This window comes from Colletotrichum gloeosporioides, assembly GCF_011800055.1.
Source record: "Colletotrichum gloeosporioides strain Lc1 chromosome Unknown consensus_7, whole genome shotgun sequence".
Taxonomy (NCBI): domain Eukaryota; kingdom Fungi; phylum Ascomycota; class Sordariomycetes; order Glomerellales; family Glomerellaceae; genus Colletotrichum; species Colletotrichum gloeosporioides.
The window spans coordinates 1,744,366-1,763,790 of NW_025544652.1; the positions used below are offsets into that span (position 1 = coordinate 1,744,366).

A 19,425-nucleotide genomic window follows, 5' to 3' on the forward strand; every position below is an offset into this window, starting at 1 on the left:
CTGAGTATTAGTTCAGCGAAATCCTGGCCTCATCGAGTTGCTCAAATCTTCTCACTATCACCAGCAGAAGCATCTCAGATTTCCATCTCATCACTTATCGCTCTGTTGTATCACCATAACACCCCTCAAGTCTATGGTTGAACTCTAGATCCCAAACTTGGGCTCACACAGTCTTGGCTGAGAGCTTTGACTGGGTAGTAGGTAAAACCGCATTCTTTTCAACAATAGAGGAGAGGCCGACCTTGTACCGGAACAGGTACTTTATCAAGTAGTTGAAGAGGACTAGATTTAGGCTGAGGGACACAGTCAGCTAGAAGCCCTAGATAGTCCAGAGATTTACAGACCAGACAGGCGTATAGCAGACCTGCTGAAGGTTCCCGTAGGATATGTGGTTGAGGATAAGTCCCACAACCTCGGCGGGTGGCTTGAACGCCATAGATTTCTTTTGAACCTAGCCATCAATCTGTCGTCTAAGTTCTAGGAGTTACATGAAATTTAGGAAGTGACATTGCAAAATTCTTAAATCAAACGAGCGAGGGGTGGTGGATGGCAGAGGTTCTCCCGCCGACCCACATCTCGATATCCAACCAATCAGATCCAGTCCTTTCTCAACATGAGAACCTCTACTCCTCCATCAACCCATCGCCAAAACTTTCCCTCAGCCAGCGCCATTGCCGATTCTTCACCGCGTCCAATCCGCCAAGGTTGCCCCAGTAAGGAGACCAGCCACCAGACGACCGCTGGATGAGCTGTCCGACTAACCATATGCTAGGCCGGAGCCTGTGATGCCGTCAAGCTCTTCCGCGTAATCAACCACTCACTTCCTTCATCCACCCACCCGCCCACGAGCTCAAGATGTTAAAGTAAGCTTAAAAACTCCTCCCACACTCTGCCGACCACGTCTTGGCATGGGCTGTTCCACTCCAAGCCGCGCCCGCTAAGCTGACACCCGCACGCCCAAAGAGCCTACAAGAACCTGTCTCCCAAGACCCGCCTCGGGTTTGGCGTCGCCGTCCTGGCCTGGGGCGGAGCAGGCCTCTACCTTTCTGACAGGGCCGAGGAGAAGTACAAGCCCACCGTGGAGGAGAAGGCTGCTGTCGACAAGTACGTCCCCAAGGTTCACGTCGTCGACAGATCGTGAGGCAGAAGTCAAGAGAGCCAGACTACGATTTTGTGAGGGAGGGTGTCTCTGGAGCAGTCACGATCATTAAAGGACAAAGTGGTGATTTTGTACAGTCGATTCAATTTTGCAATGTCTAATCTCTAAGTTCATGCCGACTTCCAAAGAAGCACTGAGAAACTGCGCTGGCGGTAGACCGCTGCTGCGGACCGCCTTTTTTTGTTTTCGCGATAAACGACGAGTACCACCCATTTTGAGACATCTAACATTAGACCAGACCAGCCTAGCCGTGCGCAACCGCTTCAACGAAAATCATTATGAGCGAAAAGCCATGAATATCGTGACAACCTCGCCGGGCCACCTGTGGTGTCACCCGAGAGCCTCCCAAGTTCTATCTGATCGCAGTCTAATGCAGTGCCAACTCCACCATCCCCGTCTATCATTGCGCAAAACCACCCGCCACAAGATGCATATCAAAAATAACCACCGTGTCCGGCTTTGATGCAGTAGGGAACCGAGGTTGCTTTTCAACAACAACGCGTATGAGTCGATGAAAACGGATCCGTGAGGATACAACGTGAAAAGGAAAATGAAATAAAAAAACAAACGCCACCAAATGCAGATGAGTTTTGTTGTGTCAGAGTGTGCCGCCGGCCACTGTGCTGATATCCGTCTGAACTGAAGGGATTCCCGGGTCTTCCACCACCGCCGAAAGATGTTTGAAAAGTCGCGCCAGGTCGAGTGTGAGATTTTCCGACCCAAAGTCCTTGTCGATTTCTCCAACCGATCCCAATTCCTCGCCCCTCGAGGCTCCATCCGTTTGAACCCACGTCTTTACCGACTTCAGAAGTTGCATCACCTGCATGAAGCGACGATCCGAGTCCATCTGCAGATCCGTTGCCCGCGTGTGCTTCAACATGTATCTCGCCAACCAGTAGAAGTGGATGCCGTCTCTAGAGAATCCATATCTGCGCGCGTTCTTGGCCATACCAGGGGGGAACTGGTTGACCATGTCCGCGTCCCAGTTGACCTTGAACTTTTGCAGCGCCACGCGGAAAGATTCCTGAACGTGCGCTGGCATCGCTTTTGTGGCGGGGTCGACAGGTGTTGCTCTCCCGCTGTTTGTACCAGTGCCATCAGATCCGCCATTCACCATCCAGTCACTCAATGGAGGCGTCGCGTAACCCTTCACTACGGCGTTACCGTCCAGTTGAGCGCGTCGGATCAAGGAGAGAATGGCGTGGATCAGGATGAACTTGCCGTACAGGTTTGTGCTGCCAGGTTGCATCTGATACGACCCGTGCAACAGCGCTCTGAGGGCAAGGTCCATCTCCGGCTGTTTGCTGCGTTGTGTGCCGTTCGGGTTCTTTTGTCGTACAAGCTCCTCCCCGTGGAAACCGAGAGCGTCCTCACAATCCTTCTTCGTCCGCGCATCCCATGCAGCGTCGTCTGAGGGAAGAGGTATGCGCATCTCGAAGCTGTCGAGTTCGGAGTTGGCGTTGAAATAGAGTTCCATGGCAGAGTTGCAGAGGAAGATGATGTGCATGAGGCGTATCCGCTTTTCCTGTTCAACCCACACACCCCAATCGAATGTGGAGACGTCGAAGTTGTGAGGGGTAAAGTTGACTTGGTGCAGCGGGCTGAAGAGGGGCATGGCTGTGGAAACTTCCATCAGACGCAGTTTGCGAGTCTGCTCCGCCATTGCTGGCAAGATCTCACGCGCGCTTTCACGGTGCCCAGGTGTGCCGTTCCAGAGCAACAGAATTTGGAGTAGCATGACAGCTTGAAGTTCCTCAAGCTCGCGACTGCTGTCGCCCGAAGAACTGTTGTCAGCGTTTCCAGTCTGCCGTGAGCCCACGGTGTTGGCCAAGAATGGGACATCGCGGATCAAAGCCGCCCGAAGGAAGTTCATCATGTCGCGCACGTGATCTGGAGAGAGACGGTCTGAGTAGCAGGCGCCCATGCAACACATGCCTGCAAGTAAGCCAGTATACGATTCCAGGATACGGAACGTCGGGGTATGAAGGATGGGGAAGTGCACATGGAAGTGCGTGTACTTCTCCAGAAAATCGCGGATATTTTCGGCCGAGAAATACAGGTTGAAGCCGGCGCTTTCGTTGGTAATCGGGGAGCCGGGAGGGTAGAAGAAATTTAGGATCTGGTTGGAAATATGGGTGTAAGGGTCCTGAATCGATGGCGGAACGGCCCAGGTAGAGAAGAATAGGGAATCGGCGGAGTGGGTTGGGCCAGGGAGACCTTCAGTTCTTTGGGTGCCAGCATTAGGCTCTTTGTTGGTTGCGATCTGCGTCTGTCCAAGATTAGGAGTTGTTTCGAAGGTATTTGCGTAGGTTTGTTGCGCACCAGCCTGGAACATTTGAGACCAATCAAGGCCCGATTGTTGGTTCGAGTTCGACCCGCCATACATGGACATTCCATTTTGACCCGGGGGCATATTGTAGTTTTGCATCTGTTGATTCATATTGGGCGTCATGGAGCTAGGGACATCGCCGTTGTATGCCTGCTCGAACTGGCCGTTACGGCCCTGAGCGTCCATGACAGAACCTGTCAAACCCCTTCTGTCTTGGTTACTGCCATTATCAATTCTGGTCAGGCTGCTGGAGCGAGACAGCTGGCTCTGATCGTTCGCGAGGTTGCCCATTCCATCCGACACAGGCATCATACCGAAGGGCTGAACCATGCCATCCGCAGGGATGTTACCTAGACCATTGAGGTGGTTCAGTCCGCCATCCTGACCAAGAGCCGCCTTCTGCGCAGCAGCGTTCTTCTTGACGTGAGCCTGAGGGTGAGACAAGTGGCTAGCACCAGTCGGGTTGCCTCGGCGAATGGAGCACTTCTGGAAATGACGCTTGAGAATGTCACTACGCGAGAAAGTGTCGCGGCACAGAACGCACATGTAGGGTCGGTCACCCGTGTCTGGGAGTCGCGTTTTGGTCAGCGTCAGCTTCGGGGGGTCTCAATTGGGGGATACTCACGGCGCAGGAGATGACGCTTCAAGTGCTTGGCGTGGAGGTAAGTCTTGGTGCAGTGAGGGCACGGGAACTTGCCGTCCGCATCCTTGACGGGAATGACGGTGCTCTTCGCGTTGCCGGGGCCAGCAGGAGTGGCGGCAGGGCGTCCAGGAGCGCTGGGAAGGATGCCGCGGCGGCCCTGAGAGCCAACCACGTGAGTAGGCTGGTCGCCATCGCCCATACCTCCAGGGAGAACGGAGCCAGGTCCGTAGGGAGAGTTCATGCCGGGCTGAGGCATAACGCCACCAGCAGGCATGGGGCGAAGGACGGGCGGGACGCGACCGGAGGCAGGAGCGGGCGCGATGGGCTGCGGGTGAGAGGAAGCCATCGTGGTCTGGGGCAGCATAGACTGAGTGCCGTAGCCCTGGGGCGGGGGAGGATACTGGCCCATCTGCTGGTAAGGACCGCCGCGTCCAGCCTGAGCTCCAGGTTGCTGGGGGTAGGCGGGCATGTTGTTCGCAGAGCCCGGAGTGTTGGGGGTCGCAGGAGTGCGAGGAGTGTGAGGGTTGCTGCCGTACATCTGGTTCATGGCCGCGGAGGTCTGCGGCTGGAGAGGCGGCAGAGTCTGGTGAGGCAGGGGAGAGTTGGTGTGCTGCAGCTGGTGAGGCGTGATTGCGGGCGGCGACGGGTAGGAGGCCGAGCTCGTGTTTATACCATTGGTAGGGTACTGGGAAGCGTCCATGCTATCCGCGAGTCTGATGGCCTTTTGTCGAGACAAAGGCGCACAGAGCTTTGAATTGTTGCGAGGTGTCGAGACGCGTTCCTACGTCTGTACGGGGACTCGTCAACGGCCTCGTGGGAAAATTTTGTGGGACAAGGACAATGAAGTCGTCGACCCAGCCGATCTGAATTTTCTGCGCGTGCCGAGCAATAAGGAAATACTCGTGTGAGTGCAGGAGAGAGGTCGAGGAGCTCGAAGACAGATTCCACCAGTGAATGAATGATGGAAATCGCGAACCCAAGAAAAAAGACAACACGCGAAGAGGTGTTGTTTTGTGAGAAGGTGGGTTTTGTGGTGGGATGAGGCTCCAGTTGATCCCGTTTGGAGGTGGTTTTGGGGAGGGTCGGGAGTGGGTCGACGGGGCTCGATCCTTCTTATTTTTTTTTCTCTCTCGCGTTGCTCTTTTTTCGGCAGAAAAAAAAAAGCTGTCAGGTACCTGGCGGCGCCGAGAGGGGGTCAGAAAAAAAAAGTGGTCTTGCCGGGGTGGGTGCCGAGGGTGTGCGAAGTAGGAACCGTTGAGTAGTGGTCCGTCCAAAGGGTGGAGGAAAAAAGGGAAGATGTGGGTTGGACGTCGCCCCTTCTGGGAGGAGTGGATCCTGTCTGTCCTTTATGAAGGCCCTTTTTCGGAGAATGTGTGGGAGGTTGGACCGTTGGTCGCTTGAGTTGGTTGACACCGTGGTGGACTATGGGAGACAGAGAAGAGAGAAGGTGTGGATGGTTGGATGGGGGTTCGGTAAGTGATGAAGGCAAGTGGGCAAACTTCCTTGCTTCAGCGGCAGGCGCGAAAGGTGCCTGGGATGATTTTTTTCTGTGCTGGTGACTGGGCGCGTAGGTTCTCGATCTGGTACAGAGGGAAGGTACAGACAGGACGGTCTGCTGCGCGTGAACCAAGTCGAGTACAGCACAGCACAGTTTCCAGGTATCGTGTGCAGATGGTGACCAGAAACAAGAAAGTTGGAGACCGCGGTACAGGATCAAAGCATCTGCGGTGGATGACGCCTGGTGTAAATTTTTCGGGGGGAGGGTGTGGGAGTGGTGAAGTGAGAGGTGTGGGAAGTGAGCCGGGAGGGGGGGCAGGAAAGGAAGCGGACCCGTTTTCCTTTTCCTTTTTTTTTCTTTCCCTCTCTCGGGACGTCCACTTTGGGGCTAATTGATAAATATCAGAGGATTTGCCGCGTCCGCGATTCGGTTCTCGAAGGAATTCGGGTCGAGTCAGACTTGCTGGGCAGCAGACAAAAGGTCGCAGTTGGGATGAGGACGGAGAGGCAAAAAGAATGAAAGACGAGAGGAGATGGAAGGCAGAGGAAACTCCCCAGAAGAGAAATTCAAATACACAACACGAAGAAGGAAGAATAAATTGGCAGGCAGAGCCAGAAGGGTACAAAGGCACAAGTACCTGCCTGGCTCACCATGCCGCTCTCTGCCAGGGAAGTCGAGAAAATTTCGAGGGGAGCAGCTGCCAATGGCCACAACCTGATGCCTGCCCAGGGCCTGCTCTTGCTCTGCTGCTGCTGCTTCCTCGGAGATGGTTCTATGTACACAGGGCGAGCACTGTGAGCGGCGACTGTACGGTCTGGTAATGTGTATGATCAGATACCGTGGTGCGGTAGCGTACCGTAGCAGACAGACAGGACGACGAGGATGACAAGGCCCTTGAGCTTTGGCCAGGAAGGTCAAGGGGGGACGTCATTCAGGAGACGGTGGTGTACACTGAGAAAAGAAGCACCAGAAAAGAAAAAGATGGTGAGGTAATGCGAACTGTCGGCTCGGTCGTCGTCCAGGCGAGTGTCAAAATCGAGCTACCCTTGCCTGGCTTGTCATTATCCGTACATGGCTGGCCCGCCCAGCAGTTAGGCTCACGCTTTGCCGGGACGCAGGCCTGTCAACATTTGCACAGGCTACGCCTTCAGAGTGCCATTGCCTCCAAACAGGGCGGTGACGCGAACCTAAACCACCCGATCGTCCTCCCCTTCTCTTAGCGCCGAATCTGCGGGTACGGCGAAACGGAATCACACGGACTGCACTATTAGGTAGGCAGGTAGATGGAAAGAAGAGCTTGCGAATTCCTTGCCGTAGATTGATAACTGCGCCTTGGGGGCTGGACGCGTGAGAGTGTGAGAGTGATGGGAGCGAGAGACTACACGAATAATTCGCAGTCTAGCGCGAGATGAGGTGAGAGAAACAGGCATGCCATCGTCAAAGTCTGCATTAGATCAACGGGCTATGCTATGCCCATGCCATCCATTATCCAGAGCTGCATTATGCTCGCTGAATAAATACCTTTACCGACCCTGGGCTCTTTGACAGGCTTCTACCGGTAAGGTAGGTAGGTAGGCATGTTCTCTCAACTGACCTCACCGTCGGCGCATCGGCCGAGTCCCCAGGGTGTCGAGTCACTGTCTCACTGTCTGCTGCTCAGGGCAATCACATCCCATACTGGTAGTCATCGTGCGCATGCCTTCCCGCGTGATCCTCATCAAAGATTGTGCCAATTTCTCCAGGGAAACCCTCACCTGGTCGCATCTTGTTACCTCATATCTCTAATGAGGCAATAAGGAAAGTGAGGGGAAGGAAGGCAATAATCTTTTTTTGCACCAGTGCTTTTCCGTCATGTCAAGGAGGCGTACGGGAAGGTGCCTGTCTCCTTCGTGACCTCCCTCCCTGGCAGGCAAGACAAGGCAAGACAAGGCACTGTGACTTTTGGCCTTGCCTTGGCTCCCATGCCTGAGATATTTGCACCTGCCTCCTTTTACAGGCTACCAGGTAGGTAGACGGGCAGGTAGTGTAGGCAATGGCGGAACGAACTCCGCATCACACACCTTCCCGAAAATGAAACCCCAGTCGAGCATGTTCGGCGTCTCTGCACTGCACCACTGTGTCGTAAGGTATCGTGTTTGCATCGCATCGTATGGCACCTTGGGTATGGGACAAGACAGTGCTCCTGCTGCGTCTGTCCGCACTATCTCAGGTAGGTACCTGGTATCTGTCTGTGCCTGCCGAGAGCGACGATGGACGAGCGAGTGCGGTGCCTTCCTACCTACCTGATGGCTGATGGACGAGGACATGGACGACTCCTTAGTCGCACCTTCCCAGCTCGTGCGTGGCCCCTTCCACAGCTTCTACGCCTTCCATGTCTTCCATGGTCCCCGTTCTTTCAGTCAACTCCTCTTCCCGACCCGGTTGTCGTTCCTCGTGCGCTTTTGCCCCGAACATTGTCGTCCTTGCCTTAGTTCTGTAGGACGCACCCACCCCCAAACCTTACCTCAGCACCATGGCCATGTCTGGTGGCCTGTAGCCTGTGGTAGGTTTCCAAGGTAAGGGACGTCGGTTCGGCATAGGCAGAGGGGCCCCAATATGCCCCCCAACTCCAACTCCCAGGCCCCAGGAAAACCCGAGATGAGATTCCCTCGCATCGTCCGACGTCAAAATCCTATCCACACAAGCTCTTTTCCCGCCGCCCTTCTCCCCAAGGTCCCCACGCTACCTGCGCTGCCGCAGCGCCGTCGCGCCCTACAGGTGTACCCTCCCGGGGCGCTCTACAGGCGTGGTGTCCACTGTCCGCGGCGCCTGTGCAGCGTGCCCTTCCCGTCCAGTTCCTTTCCATGGCCCTGTTCCCCTCCCTATCCCGCGTCGCTAACCCCCAACCTACGCGGAATCTAAGGGTTCCCCCTCCCCTCCCCTCCCCGACCCTCCCTTTCTCCTCAGTCCCCTCAGCTCCTCTTCTCCTCCTCACCAACCCGACCCCCAACCCCAACTCCCGTTTCTTCAGGATGAGGATACGTGCGTGGGTGGATTGATTCCACCTGCATGCCAGCACGCGCCAGCAGATGTGATGAACCCTTATTCTTGTCTCTTTCCTGGCCAATTACACATATACATGTCGTGCCGCTTTCCCTCACCAAGCCAACCTCGCGCCATCGACATCGACTTTGTTTCCGTCTCTCGGCGGTCGACTTGCACTAGTCTCCGTTCTTCGGCCTCTTTGGGGGCCGTCCTGCATTTCCAGAGGTACACTTGATACAACCACGATACACGATACACGCCGTCGAATCCCTCCAACTCGCCCTCTGGCGGCCTCTCCTACACCCAAAGATGCTTCCGAGAAAACACACAATGGTTTTACGTCAAATACCGCCTTGCTCTGTCGCCAATTGGCAGCTCTGACGGCCTGGAACACCCATGTCGGTCCGTCTCGACGAATACTTGGTACACACAACGCAGGCCGTTCCTAGTCTCGTCGCGCGGCTCACATAGCACACAGTATGGTTTGCCTGTAACGGTCAGCACACAAGGGTGGCCGTCTAATCGGGCAAGGTCGTCTCTGACCCTGCTCTGCCAAAAATGATGAGACGATGGCGAACCCTGCAAGCGTCACGGCCACCGCACGCGAATCGACGTGGTATTGAGCGTTCCAACTCCCAGCAGGCAGGCTACTACTGTACGGCCACGGCACGCTCAATGTATGGGTACCTGACCTGAACAGCACACAGACTAGTGCACCGCAAGTACAGTTCACCGCGGGAGAGACCAGGGCCAAGGGCAGGGCAACCAGGGTAGGGCAGGGCAACGTACGGTACGAATAGGGCACCTTGCTGTGCTGCCCACCGCCGCCGCCTCAGAGATCCGAGGTACCCGCCAGCTGCATCTTACGAGGATCGGCCCCTGCCCCTCGAGGTGCATCAAGGATACAATGTTGCAGATGCGCGCTGGGCGTGGGATAATGGGCGGCATTCGTTCCTCCTTTCTGGCCCGGGAACTGTTCTTGGCGCCTGCTGTCTGCTGCAGAACAAACACCCGCCAGGGATCTGGCTGCATGGAAGGCTGGCGACACTGTCAAAAACCGCGCACGAAATTGCCCTTCATCATCGGTCTCTGACAAGACCGGCTGTACGATGCCTGGTACGCGGTACCATGCTGGCGATGGTCGGCTCATCCCCCATCTGGCATTCCGCCAGCTGCTGCGACGGCAACCGCAACCTCAACCTGAGCGTGAACGAAAGGAGGAACATCCTGTGTCGTTGTGCATGCACACAAAAAGACGACCGCGAGGTATCCATTTCCTTCCGGTCACCGGGACGCGGACATGCTCCGAACGGCTTGCTCCACCACATGGGGCGACTTAATCTTGACAGTCCAATGCTGCCGGCATCACGCCGTTCGCGCAAAATTGGAAGTCAGCTCTTCGCAGCGGAAAGCGGGTACTTCGGGGCCGAGTACCGACGAGGACGTCTCCAAGTCTTTCCCAAGTGCCAAGCCATCCCGGATGAACCTCCTGCCACCCAACAAGAAGATGCAGCAGATTCACTCACCGTGCAGATGTCCAGGCAGGTTATCAAATCGCCGCGCGCCGTCAATCAATAGACCCAGACGGCTTCTTCTCCGGCCAAGACGAGGCAGCGTGCGACGAAAGTGATTCGCCGCGGCAATTCACCATATGCGCAATTACTACCCTCCATGAGTCCTTGAGGCTTCACTATTTCCTCACTTTGACGTATGTCGCCCAACGCTTGAACCAATGTCTCTTTCCATCTCGTGTTGGGAACTCGAGACCACCGGCAATGTTCGGAGTCTTTGCCCGAAGCGTTCCAATCAAACAGACAGTGTGTACTCTGTAGCGCTGGTCGATTCGTCCCCAGCCAACCCATCTGTCAAGAGAGAATCTCAGTTGGTCAAGGGTATTGACAGCCCCTGTCTTGGTTTGTTCTCCTAATCATAACAAATCAGAGTTGATTCGGCATGACCATCAAATGTTTCTCGTCGGGTCACATGATGGGACGGTTCCGGCGCGTGTCTGTGTCGGGTCACACTGGCTGGCGACTGCGCCGAGTTATCGTCACCTCGGCGTCCAAAACTGCTGTTTCGAGCTATCATGCCATTCATGATGGCGATTATACGATAGTCCGCTGACATTGACAACCATACTGCCAGAAACAAGGCTACCCCTCGTCGACGCGGATGCTCAAGTCCAGAAATTCTCCAGAACATGTTAGTCCCGGATGATTCGACGGCTCCGAGGCTAGGAGGCTGGGCAAACCTTGCTACCACACGCGTCAGCGCTGGTTTTCCGGTCGAGTGTTCAGGCGCCAGGGATGACGGGCCAGATAGCGCGCACGATAGGCAAGATTGGAACGGCCGTCGACACGACTTTTTGCTGATCAGAAGACACTCACATCAAGGTCTAGTAGCCATTGCCCTTGGCACGCCTATGATTAGGGGCCAAGATAGACACCACGGTTCCATGTCGTACTTGGCATGGCGGTACGGATAGCACTGGATGAAATATCGCGCACATTGAGCAGCTTTGCAATTTGAACCTCCAATCAGCCTGGGATGGCCTACGAAAAGGGCACACTACGCTACGTACCGACTACAAGCCGCAGCGCACCACCGCATACGTACTGTGCGCGCCTCGAGGACAGGGAATTTTTGCTCCATGACGGGAGTTGAGGGATGTTGTGCAGGATCCACGAGTCAAGCGAAACGGCCCCAAAACACCCATTTCTGCGCAAAGAATATCGGACTTTGCCCGAGTCACCGCTTCACCGTCGTCTACAGTCGCGTATGTCCGACCGTTTTCTATGCTGTCCAGCTGCCAAAGTCGCCATGCCAGCAGCAACGCCCAGGGCCGAGGTTGAAAGGCCGGGGTTTGCTCAGATCCCGCCACGGGAAAATGGTCTGTGAAACAAGAGCGCGTTCTGCAATTGTGTCGTCTGTCGGTTATTATATTCAGCAGGTGGCTAATTGAGGAGGCATGGACGTTTCTTTGGAGGTTGCCCCCAAACAGAGCCACAGAGCCTCGCGACCCATCTCTACCCGCGCCCGCCGTCCAATGGGGACAGCTGTCGCACTTCTTTTTCGTTCGCAACGGGACGGGACCATCTGAGATGGGTGACGGAGAATGGGGCACAGAGATCGATCTCGCTGGACCCATCGCAGCCATGACCATGAACTACGTTCATCACGAATATATTGGAGATATCAGAAAGCTGTCGCGGACTGGCGCGCCTGCAGTTCGTCTTCCAAAGGCTTTCTTCTTTCTTCCCGAGCGCTTGTCAGGGAACGCTGGCATTTGGCAGTCTGACTCGATTCCGGTCGCCTCGGGCGGAAAAATGCTTTTTTTACCCCTGAGAGCCGTCGTCTTCCATTTTTCCTTCTGTTATCCAAACCGGTCGCTGCACGCGTACCTTGCGTACTGTGCGTTTCTACCGCACCACGCACGCATGCTGCCCCAGCCACTTTGACCACGATGCACAACAGGGATGAGGGGAATCCAAACAATTGCAGGACCAACTCTTAACCTGCATTGCAGCTCCGACTTCCCAGATCCCTTGCCAGGATACCAGGGTGTTTACATCAGGACAATACCACGGGATCATGGACGCGAGCAACGAACATCCGCACGCTTGGCTTCTCACAGTGCTCTCTCCCAGGTGCCATTGGCGATGGCCTAAACCCAGCATGGTTCAAGGGAGTTAGCAACGACCTTCACCTGAGAACGGCCGCGCTGAGCTGGTGACCGTTTTTGGTGGTGAGGTTGCAGCGTGCAAAGAAGCGACATTCCCGTGGGTGTGTGGCATACCCGGGTCTTCGGCATAGCGCGCTCCTATTCGCAGTGCTTGACAGCAGCAGCCCCCCCCCTTTTGGCCGGGTGGCGTCGCTGGCCGCATTTCTCTGAACCCGAGGGACGCCAGAGACGCCGTGGGACGCACTGGACAGCTCGAGAGTCGTGGGACGATGACGCTCGTGCGTGGTGAAGAGGGTCCACGGCCCCATTCAACCCTTCTTGCCGGTATTTCTATTCCCCATTATTATTTTCTAGAAGCACAAGATCCGGGAGCTTTGGCCATATCTCGAGATTCCATCGTCAAAATCACACTGTCGACGCCTTGACATCAGACGGTGGCAATGAGCTTCTGTTTTTACAAACTCTGATGCGAGCCAATTCCAAGTGACGAATACTCACGCCACGCTTGCATCATGGGTCATGGGAGGGCGCGAAACTTCTTTTGTCCGAACTTTGCCCGACGACAGAGACAAGTTTGACATGGAATACTTCAGTACCAAGTGCTCCTGTCCTGGGTCCGGCATCAAGGTTCACTCCAGGCGCGATGAGAGCGCGCACAGTATTCATAAGAAAATGCTGGGGAGGGGGGTGCTGTGTAGGAGCGGAGAGATATCCGACAGTAACAAACGCCGCCAAGCGGCTTCCGTCCGACGGCACCGCATCGCGTCTGTTGTTTTGGGACAGCTTGCGCGTGGCCTGCGCGAGACTCGGTAGTAGCCCTGTGCGAGGTTCACGTCCGTGATCGTCGGCGGATTCGCACGAAGCTCCGATGGGAACCTTTTCCCGTCTGCCAGCGGCTGGCGTCCAAAGCTTAACGCCCTCCTACAATCGGCCGAGAGAAATGACAAATGGAACTAGTCACGGCTTAGTCCAGTCAAATTGGGAACTCATGTCCGCTAATCTTGTGTGACGAAGCCACGGTTCGACGAGTCCCCATGCGGCTGGCTAGCTGGCTGGGAAAGGGTCCCAACGAAAAGCTACAATATGCTCGCCGACTAGACGAGAAGCCGGGGAGGGGGGAAAGCAGCAGAAGAGGCTAAAGCGAGCGAAAACAGACGACGACGACGACTTCACGATCTGGCGGCAGCAAATATCCCAGCTGCAATGACTTGGGCCATGTTGCAAGTACATTGGGATGGACAAATTGCGTACCATCAGCTGATAAGTGCTGGTATCAACCACGAACGAGAACGAGCCGGACAGCACCTCCTGGTAGCAGATCCCTGAACTAGCAGTCGGAGTGCTAGGTGAGGAAATCCGATGCTGAGTTGTGGCTGGCGATCTCGGCAGGGATTAGCGTCAGGACCTCTCGGTCTGATGGAGGTTCCGTCCCTTTGATCGATTCATCATCGTTTATTCATCAGCAGTATTCTGTCGTGTCAGAGAAAACGAAGGAGGGAAAAAAAATCCTGCTTGCCAAGGCGTCCTTCCAGCAATGGCAAGTGCATGCGCCCTTATGTTCAATTCAGCGCAGGTCGTGCTGCGCTCCCGGTACAGAAGGACTCTGGAGCATGAAACCATAGCATTCGATACACGCTCGCGGCCGACGATGTTCAGTTCTCCAACCCGTCGATAAAGCTACTTTCGATAATTCTCCGCCTTTAGCCATCTATCAGATGGGTTTGGTTTGGTTGTGGATGGGATGCTGCAACGGTCGTCCAGCCTTCTTTGCGGGGCATGTGGTTCTGGCAACCTAGTCGGTCGCGTTGGTGTTCCCGGAGGAGGCTGTCTTGGAGATTTTGGAGATTCAACAGCGGCGGGATGGATCTGAAGCTTCTTCACATCATGGACCCTCTACTCCAACAACAAGCGCGGTCTCGGTGGAGCTGCTTTCTACTGGTCTCCTCTCCCGCGTGGCTTCAGCAGTGTTGAGGCTGTTTTGCGGTTCCCCCTGAAGACTCCACCATTGGCCACTGAGGCACCTCGGCGGACCTTGCGTTGAGATGGCACGCTTGAGCTGAAAACCCTACCCTGCAGCAGCACGAGCTTGATGCGACCATCTGTCGCGGCGGCAGTGTTATCTGGCGGTTTCCGCACCAAACCAAACCCCTCTTCAAGTTTGCTCCCCCGGCTATAGACTGGCCATTGACCGCCACTTGGGAGGGTGGGAGGAGGTTGGTCTTGGGAGAGCCGGAACAAGAGAGCGCGTCGTCGTGCTCAGGATGCCGATGACCGTATGACGAACATGGGGTCGTTGGCGCGCGAGTCATGCAGAGCAACTACGTCAACACGATCTCAGCAAAGGCTTCACATTCTCGCGCACTTTCGTTAGCATGCCGTTACGTTTCCCATCTGTCAGTTAAATTAGGCGGTTTGGCCAGCAGCGACTCTGGGCTTCAGCTCACCGTCGCGGAACTACACGACACTATCTGATTCTGACTCGCTCGTATCCGAAGGGCGGCTTCGGAAGCGGTAAGGCCCCATGTCCCTCGAGTTCCGCTGTGCGGAAGTACGTACACAGGAAGTGCCGGCCGGATGGCAGCTAGTCAGGCTTTCACACGATGGGAGGAGTTTCTCCTGTTGGATATACCCCTCACCCGTCCTTGATAGGTCAACTAGACGGCCGAACCCTGCGGCAGACTTGGATTATGTCAGGGTCCTGCCTGCAAGATGCTGCACGGCTACGTTAGCACGATAGGCTGGCAGGCCACTGAGTCGACAAGTCGAATTATCCCCGAGATTGCAAGGGTGCCGCAGACCAGCTGGTTTGGTTTTTTGGCCTGGATTTTTTTTTTTTTTTATTCCCTCTTCTAGCCGACAATGAGGAGCAGCAGCAACCACCACGCGCTACCTGCTTGTTGTATAAGTACATACATGCGGCGTGTGCATGGAGACCGATTGTTCAACAGAGCCTAACGCAAGAGTGACAGACTTGTCAAAAGTTCGTCAACTGCTTCCGAGAAAGACGCCGTGGGCCCCTTCGATTGTCTGCCTGACGCTAACAGATACCACCTCAAGGTGCCTTCGGTGACACGACGGACCATGGACGAGGGCGCATGAAAACTCCACTTGGAACAGCAGACCCACGATCATCCACGTGGGAGCGGTATGCGAACCCATGCCAAACCGTCGCTCCGAGGTTGAGGCGATTTGCTTCTGGAAAATTCGTTACGTACACTCAGCACCAGCAGAGCAGTGCGACGGCGCACACACGCGCTACAGATTGCGGGTACGGAGACAACGGGAAACATCGTGGTCGAGTGGTGTGGTGCTGTTGTTGTTGATGCTGACTGGTGAAGTTGCTACCGCCGCCGCAATAAAACTCGGTGTTAAGCAGCAAAACTCCATGTAGGGCTGCCTTACCGGAAACCTGACGCCAGCAAAAAGACGATGCAGGCGATGCAGACGATACATCATTTGTGGGCAATGACTACTACCTTTGGAATACACAACACCATAATTACTTGGGCGCTCACTGAGCTGCATCGGCACGGGACAGCACTGCAGTGCAGTTGCAGCGCCGCGCAGGACTGCAACCACCACCGTCCCTCAAAAAGCAAGGCGTCTGCCGGCTCAGAGTGGGGGTGATTGGGGGGCTGGCATCTTTTTCATCGTGGTAATTTTTTTTTCACAGCACCTGGCGCGAGAAGCGTCAGGTCAAGCTGGTCCAGGAACACGGCTCGTCTGATGTGTTGTTCGGGCCATCTCCAGCTCCAGCCTTGCTTGTTTCATTTGCGGCTGCAATGGCTGAAGAAAGAACGGTTCAGAAATAACGGTTCAGATTGCCATGCCATGCCGTGCCGTGGCCCCCGTCCCCATTTGCTTGTTGTAAGTCTCGTACTGTGCACGTCGTCTGGGAATCTCCCACCACGCTGGCCAAGGTGAGCCATGCGTTCCCTCATCTCCGGCAGGCAAGGTAGAGCCGTTTGAACGTTTGACGATAGCGTTCCTGCAATGTCAATTGAGTGGCAGGAAGCCCCTTCCGCCCGCGGTTTGAAGGTCGCCTCACGTCCGGGATGTCCAGCTCGGAGAGAGTTTACGATTCAGTCAAGCCCAGCTATGACGACAGTCGAAAGGGCCGACTGATTCAACATGCTTCGATATGACATCTCGGCCGGATGCCGATCATGGAACTTCTGCCAAGTTCATCTCGCCCAGGAAGACGTGACCGCGGTGCGGTGCAGAGACATACCAAGATACCGGCCGCGCGCGCGCGTACGTGCAACGGTGTATGTTGTTGTCGTTGTCGCGACGAGCCTCAACCAACCCCCGGGTCCCACGGCCGTGTATCACAATCTTTTTCAACCACGCGGTGCGCTTCCGGGTGGGTACTCCCCCGTGGACGCGGAAGGGACGATGGATTGCGGACCTCGACGTTACACGAGATGAGGGTATTCAGTAATTATCTTTAAAAGACAATTGCGTCATAGGGGACTGTTCCCCCGACTCAGTCCCCGTTGGCGCAGGCAGACTGTCGGATAGACTCCGCCGTACCTGCCAGTGCCAAGCCGGTTTGTTTCGTGACAAATGGCAACGGTCTTGCTGGAACGTTGCGAATTACGTGAGGTTGAATTGCGTCAAACCGACACGGTTGAGGGTTTTTTGTCAAAGGACTTTTGACAACTGATATCGATGCGACGATACGGCCCCATAACCAGCATTATGTTGATGATGTCTTCACTTGCGCCATGCGTCAATGCGCGTGCAACTTCAGACTTTGGAGAAACAAGTGACAGGTGCAGAGCTCTTGGCTACTCGCTCGGAAATGCCTACCGACATTTGTTCTAGCAATAGCAACAGCCAATGTCTTTGGGAGATGAGCCACGGTCGCAATTCGCAATGCCCGCCCACACGAGATTGCCCGCCATAGGTAGGTATTCAGTTGGCTTGGGGGTTTCTTGTCTGGGTGACTCGAGTCGCGGCCACAGCGCCCGGAGAATTGATCTCTGATCGGCATAATCTCCAACCCTCGTCGTATAGCAAGAGCCTCGTGACAACTAGCGGTCTTACGAATTGGGGGTTCCACAGCAAAATGCCACGGCTGCAGCAATTGCTATTCGCAAACGGCACAATTGGGTAAATGGTGGCACGACTTGTCTCGGCTGCACTCCGATGGCGACCAAGTACATCCGCGGTGGCCTGGACAACTACTGGCAACTGGTAACTGGGTTTGCACGTTCTGTTGTGAATAGGCGGCGGCGGTTGCGCGGAACGCAGAAGGGGTCGAAAAGACTATGGATTGTTCTAGCCGAAACATGTGCAGACCCCTATCCTGTCGCAGAGAGGGAGGACGCGTCCCCCGTATGCCAGCCGTGGTAGCATAGATGGTAAGCAGGAGTTCGTAAAAGAATGTATGGATAGCCTGTAGGAGATGGTTGTCCGGCTCTTCCAGGCGACTGTTTCTAAATCGGGGGTGGAGGCACGGAAACAACATGCTAGGCGCGAGCGCGAGCAGAGCGCGTATCGGTGATCTCTGTCTCCGTTCGGGTTGCAGTTGGCACTCATGATACGTCTGCTGTCTAGGGATTGAGATCAACGAACGTTCTCTTGGCAGTACGTCGTACTTTTAGGGTTAAAACGTCGTTTTTTTCAGTGAAAATACAGGGATCTATATTGAGCTAATCCTCAAGGGGTAATTCGGCCTCTACCCCCTTATCGTAAGCTAATTAGTCCTCTAAATATAATAAATCTAAGTTAGATACCTATTCTTAGTAAATTAGACCCCTCTCTAATCCTTCTAGTATAAAGTTAACCCTCTTTAGTACTTATAAGTTAATATAGATAAACACTATCTTATTACTATAATTAGTAGTAATCCTATTATATATATTACTATAAAGGAAGTTTTATATTAAAAAAGACCTCTTAGAAGGTACTAAATTAGTAATAATACTAAAAAGATATAAAGTAATAATAGTAAGTTTTAAACTTTAGATCTTAGCTTTTTACTATATTTAGTAAAGCTTCTAGTTAGGTTATTAAAAAGTATTACTAATATTAAAAATAAAGTAGCTATTATAAGCTTAAAATACTAAAAACTTATCTTATATATCTTCTTTAGTAGTAGAGGTAGCTAGCTTATATAAAGTAACTTTAATATAATTAATAATATAGTTATAAATATTTTTAATAAATATAGAGGGGTTAAATACTTAAGTAGCTTAGTTATAATTAGTAATCTACTTAGTTTATTAAGTATATAGTATACTATAGAGGGTCTACTATATACTATTTTTAATAAGTTTAAAGGGTTTTTTAGTAATCTCTAGCTACTACTAAGTAGTTAATATACCCTACTAGTAAAGGATAATATAGCTAAAGTAGCTATAATTAGTCTCTAAGATATACTAAGCTTCTAAAATTAGCGAAATAAAGGTATTAATAACCTCTAATTTATATTAGAAGCTCTAGTTATAAATATAGTAATAAGACTCTATAATTTATTTAGGAAAGTTATTAATAGGTATATATAGTAAGGTGTAGTACTATTTAAGTACTAAATAAGAGTAGAGGAGTAATTATATAGCTCTTATCTAGCTACTTTAATAAGTAATAATTAAAGTAATTAAAGAGTACTTTTAGCTATACTTTTAGTATTAATAAGTATAAAAGTAAGTAAGTTAGAACTTAGAGGTATAGAAGGTGTTAATAATTATAAGTATACTCTTAAAAATAGGCTTAAAGTAGGGTAATTATAGTATATTACTAATAAGGAGTTAGAGGCTATAAGAGTTATAAAGTACACTAAAAGTATATAGTTATAAGTAGTAGTCTAAAAAGTTATAACACTTCCTTATAACTTTAGTAATATTAGTAGTAAAGCTATTAATCTTTAATAGTTTAATATTAAAGATAGCTAATAGCTTAAATAAAAGAGAGTGAATAGTAGTCTTAGTATTATACTTATTATCGCTAATATCCTAAGTCTTCTAGTAAAAAGTAGTACTATTTAGGATCTATATATATATATTTATAATATAATAGGTAGAGGTATTATTAGAGCTATTAAAGATAATATTTAAGTAGTTAGTAATACTAAAGTATATTAAGA

General features: G+C 52.8%; 2 protein-coding genes across 2 annotated transcripts; one reads left to right on the top strand and one right to left on the bottom strand.

Annotated features, from left to right (window-relative positions):
- Window positions 1–855: 855 nt before the first annotated feature.
- GCG54_00001870 (uncharacterized protein) lies at window positions 856–1,141 on the top strand (the record flags this gene model as incomplete). Its single annotated transcript, XM_045401973.1, has 2 exons — window positions 856–863; window positions 964–1,141. The coding sequence occupies 2 exons, from the start codon at window positions 856–858 to the stop codon at window positions 1,139–1,141; spliced, it is 186 nt and encodes a 61-aa protein (XP_045270702.1).
- Window positions 1,142–1,757: 616 nt separating this feature from the next.
- Window positions 1,758–4,831, bottom strand: GCG54_00001871 (Zinc finger and BTB domain-containing protein 8A.2; the record flags this gene model as incomplete). Its single annotated transcript, XM_045401974.1, has 2 exons — window positions 1,758–4,054; window positions 4,114–4,831. The coding sequence occupies 2 exons, from the start codon at window positions 4,829–4,831 to the stop codon at window positions 1,758–1,760; spliced, it is 3,015 nt and encodes a 1,004-aa protein (XP_045270703.1).
- Window positions 4,832–19,425: the final 14,594 nt, after the last annotated feature.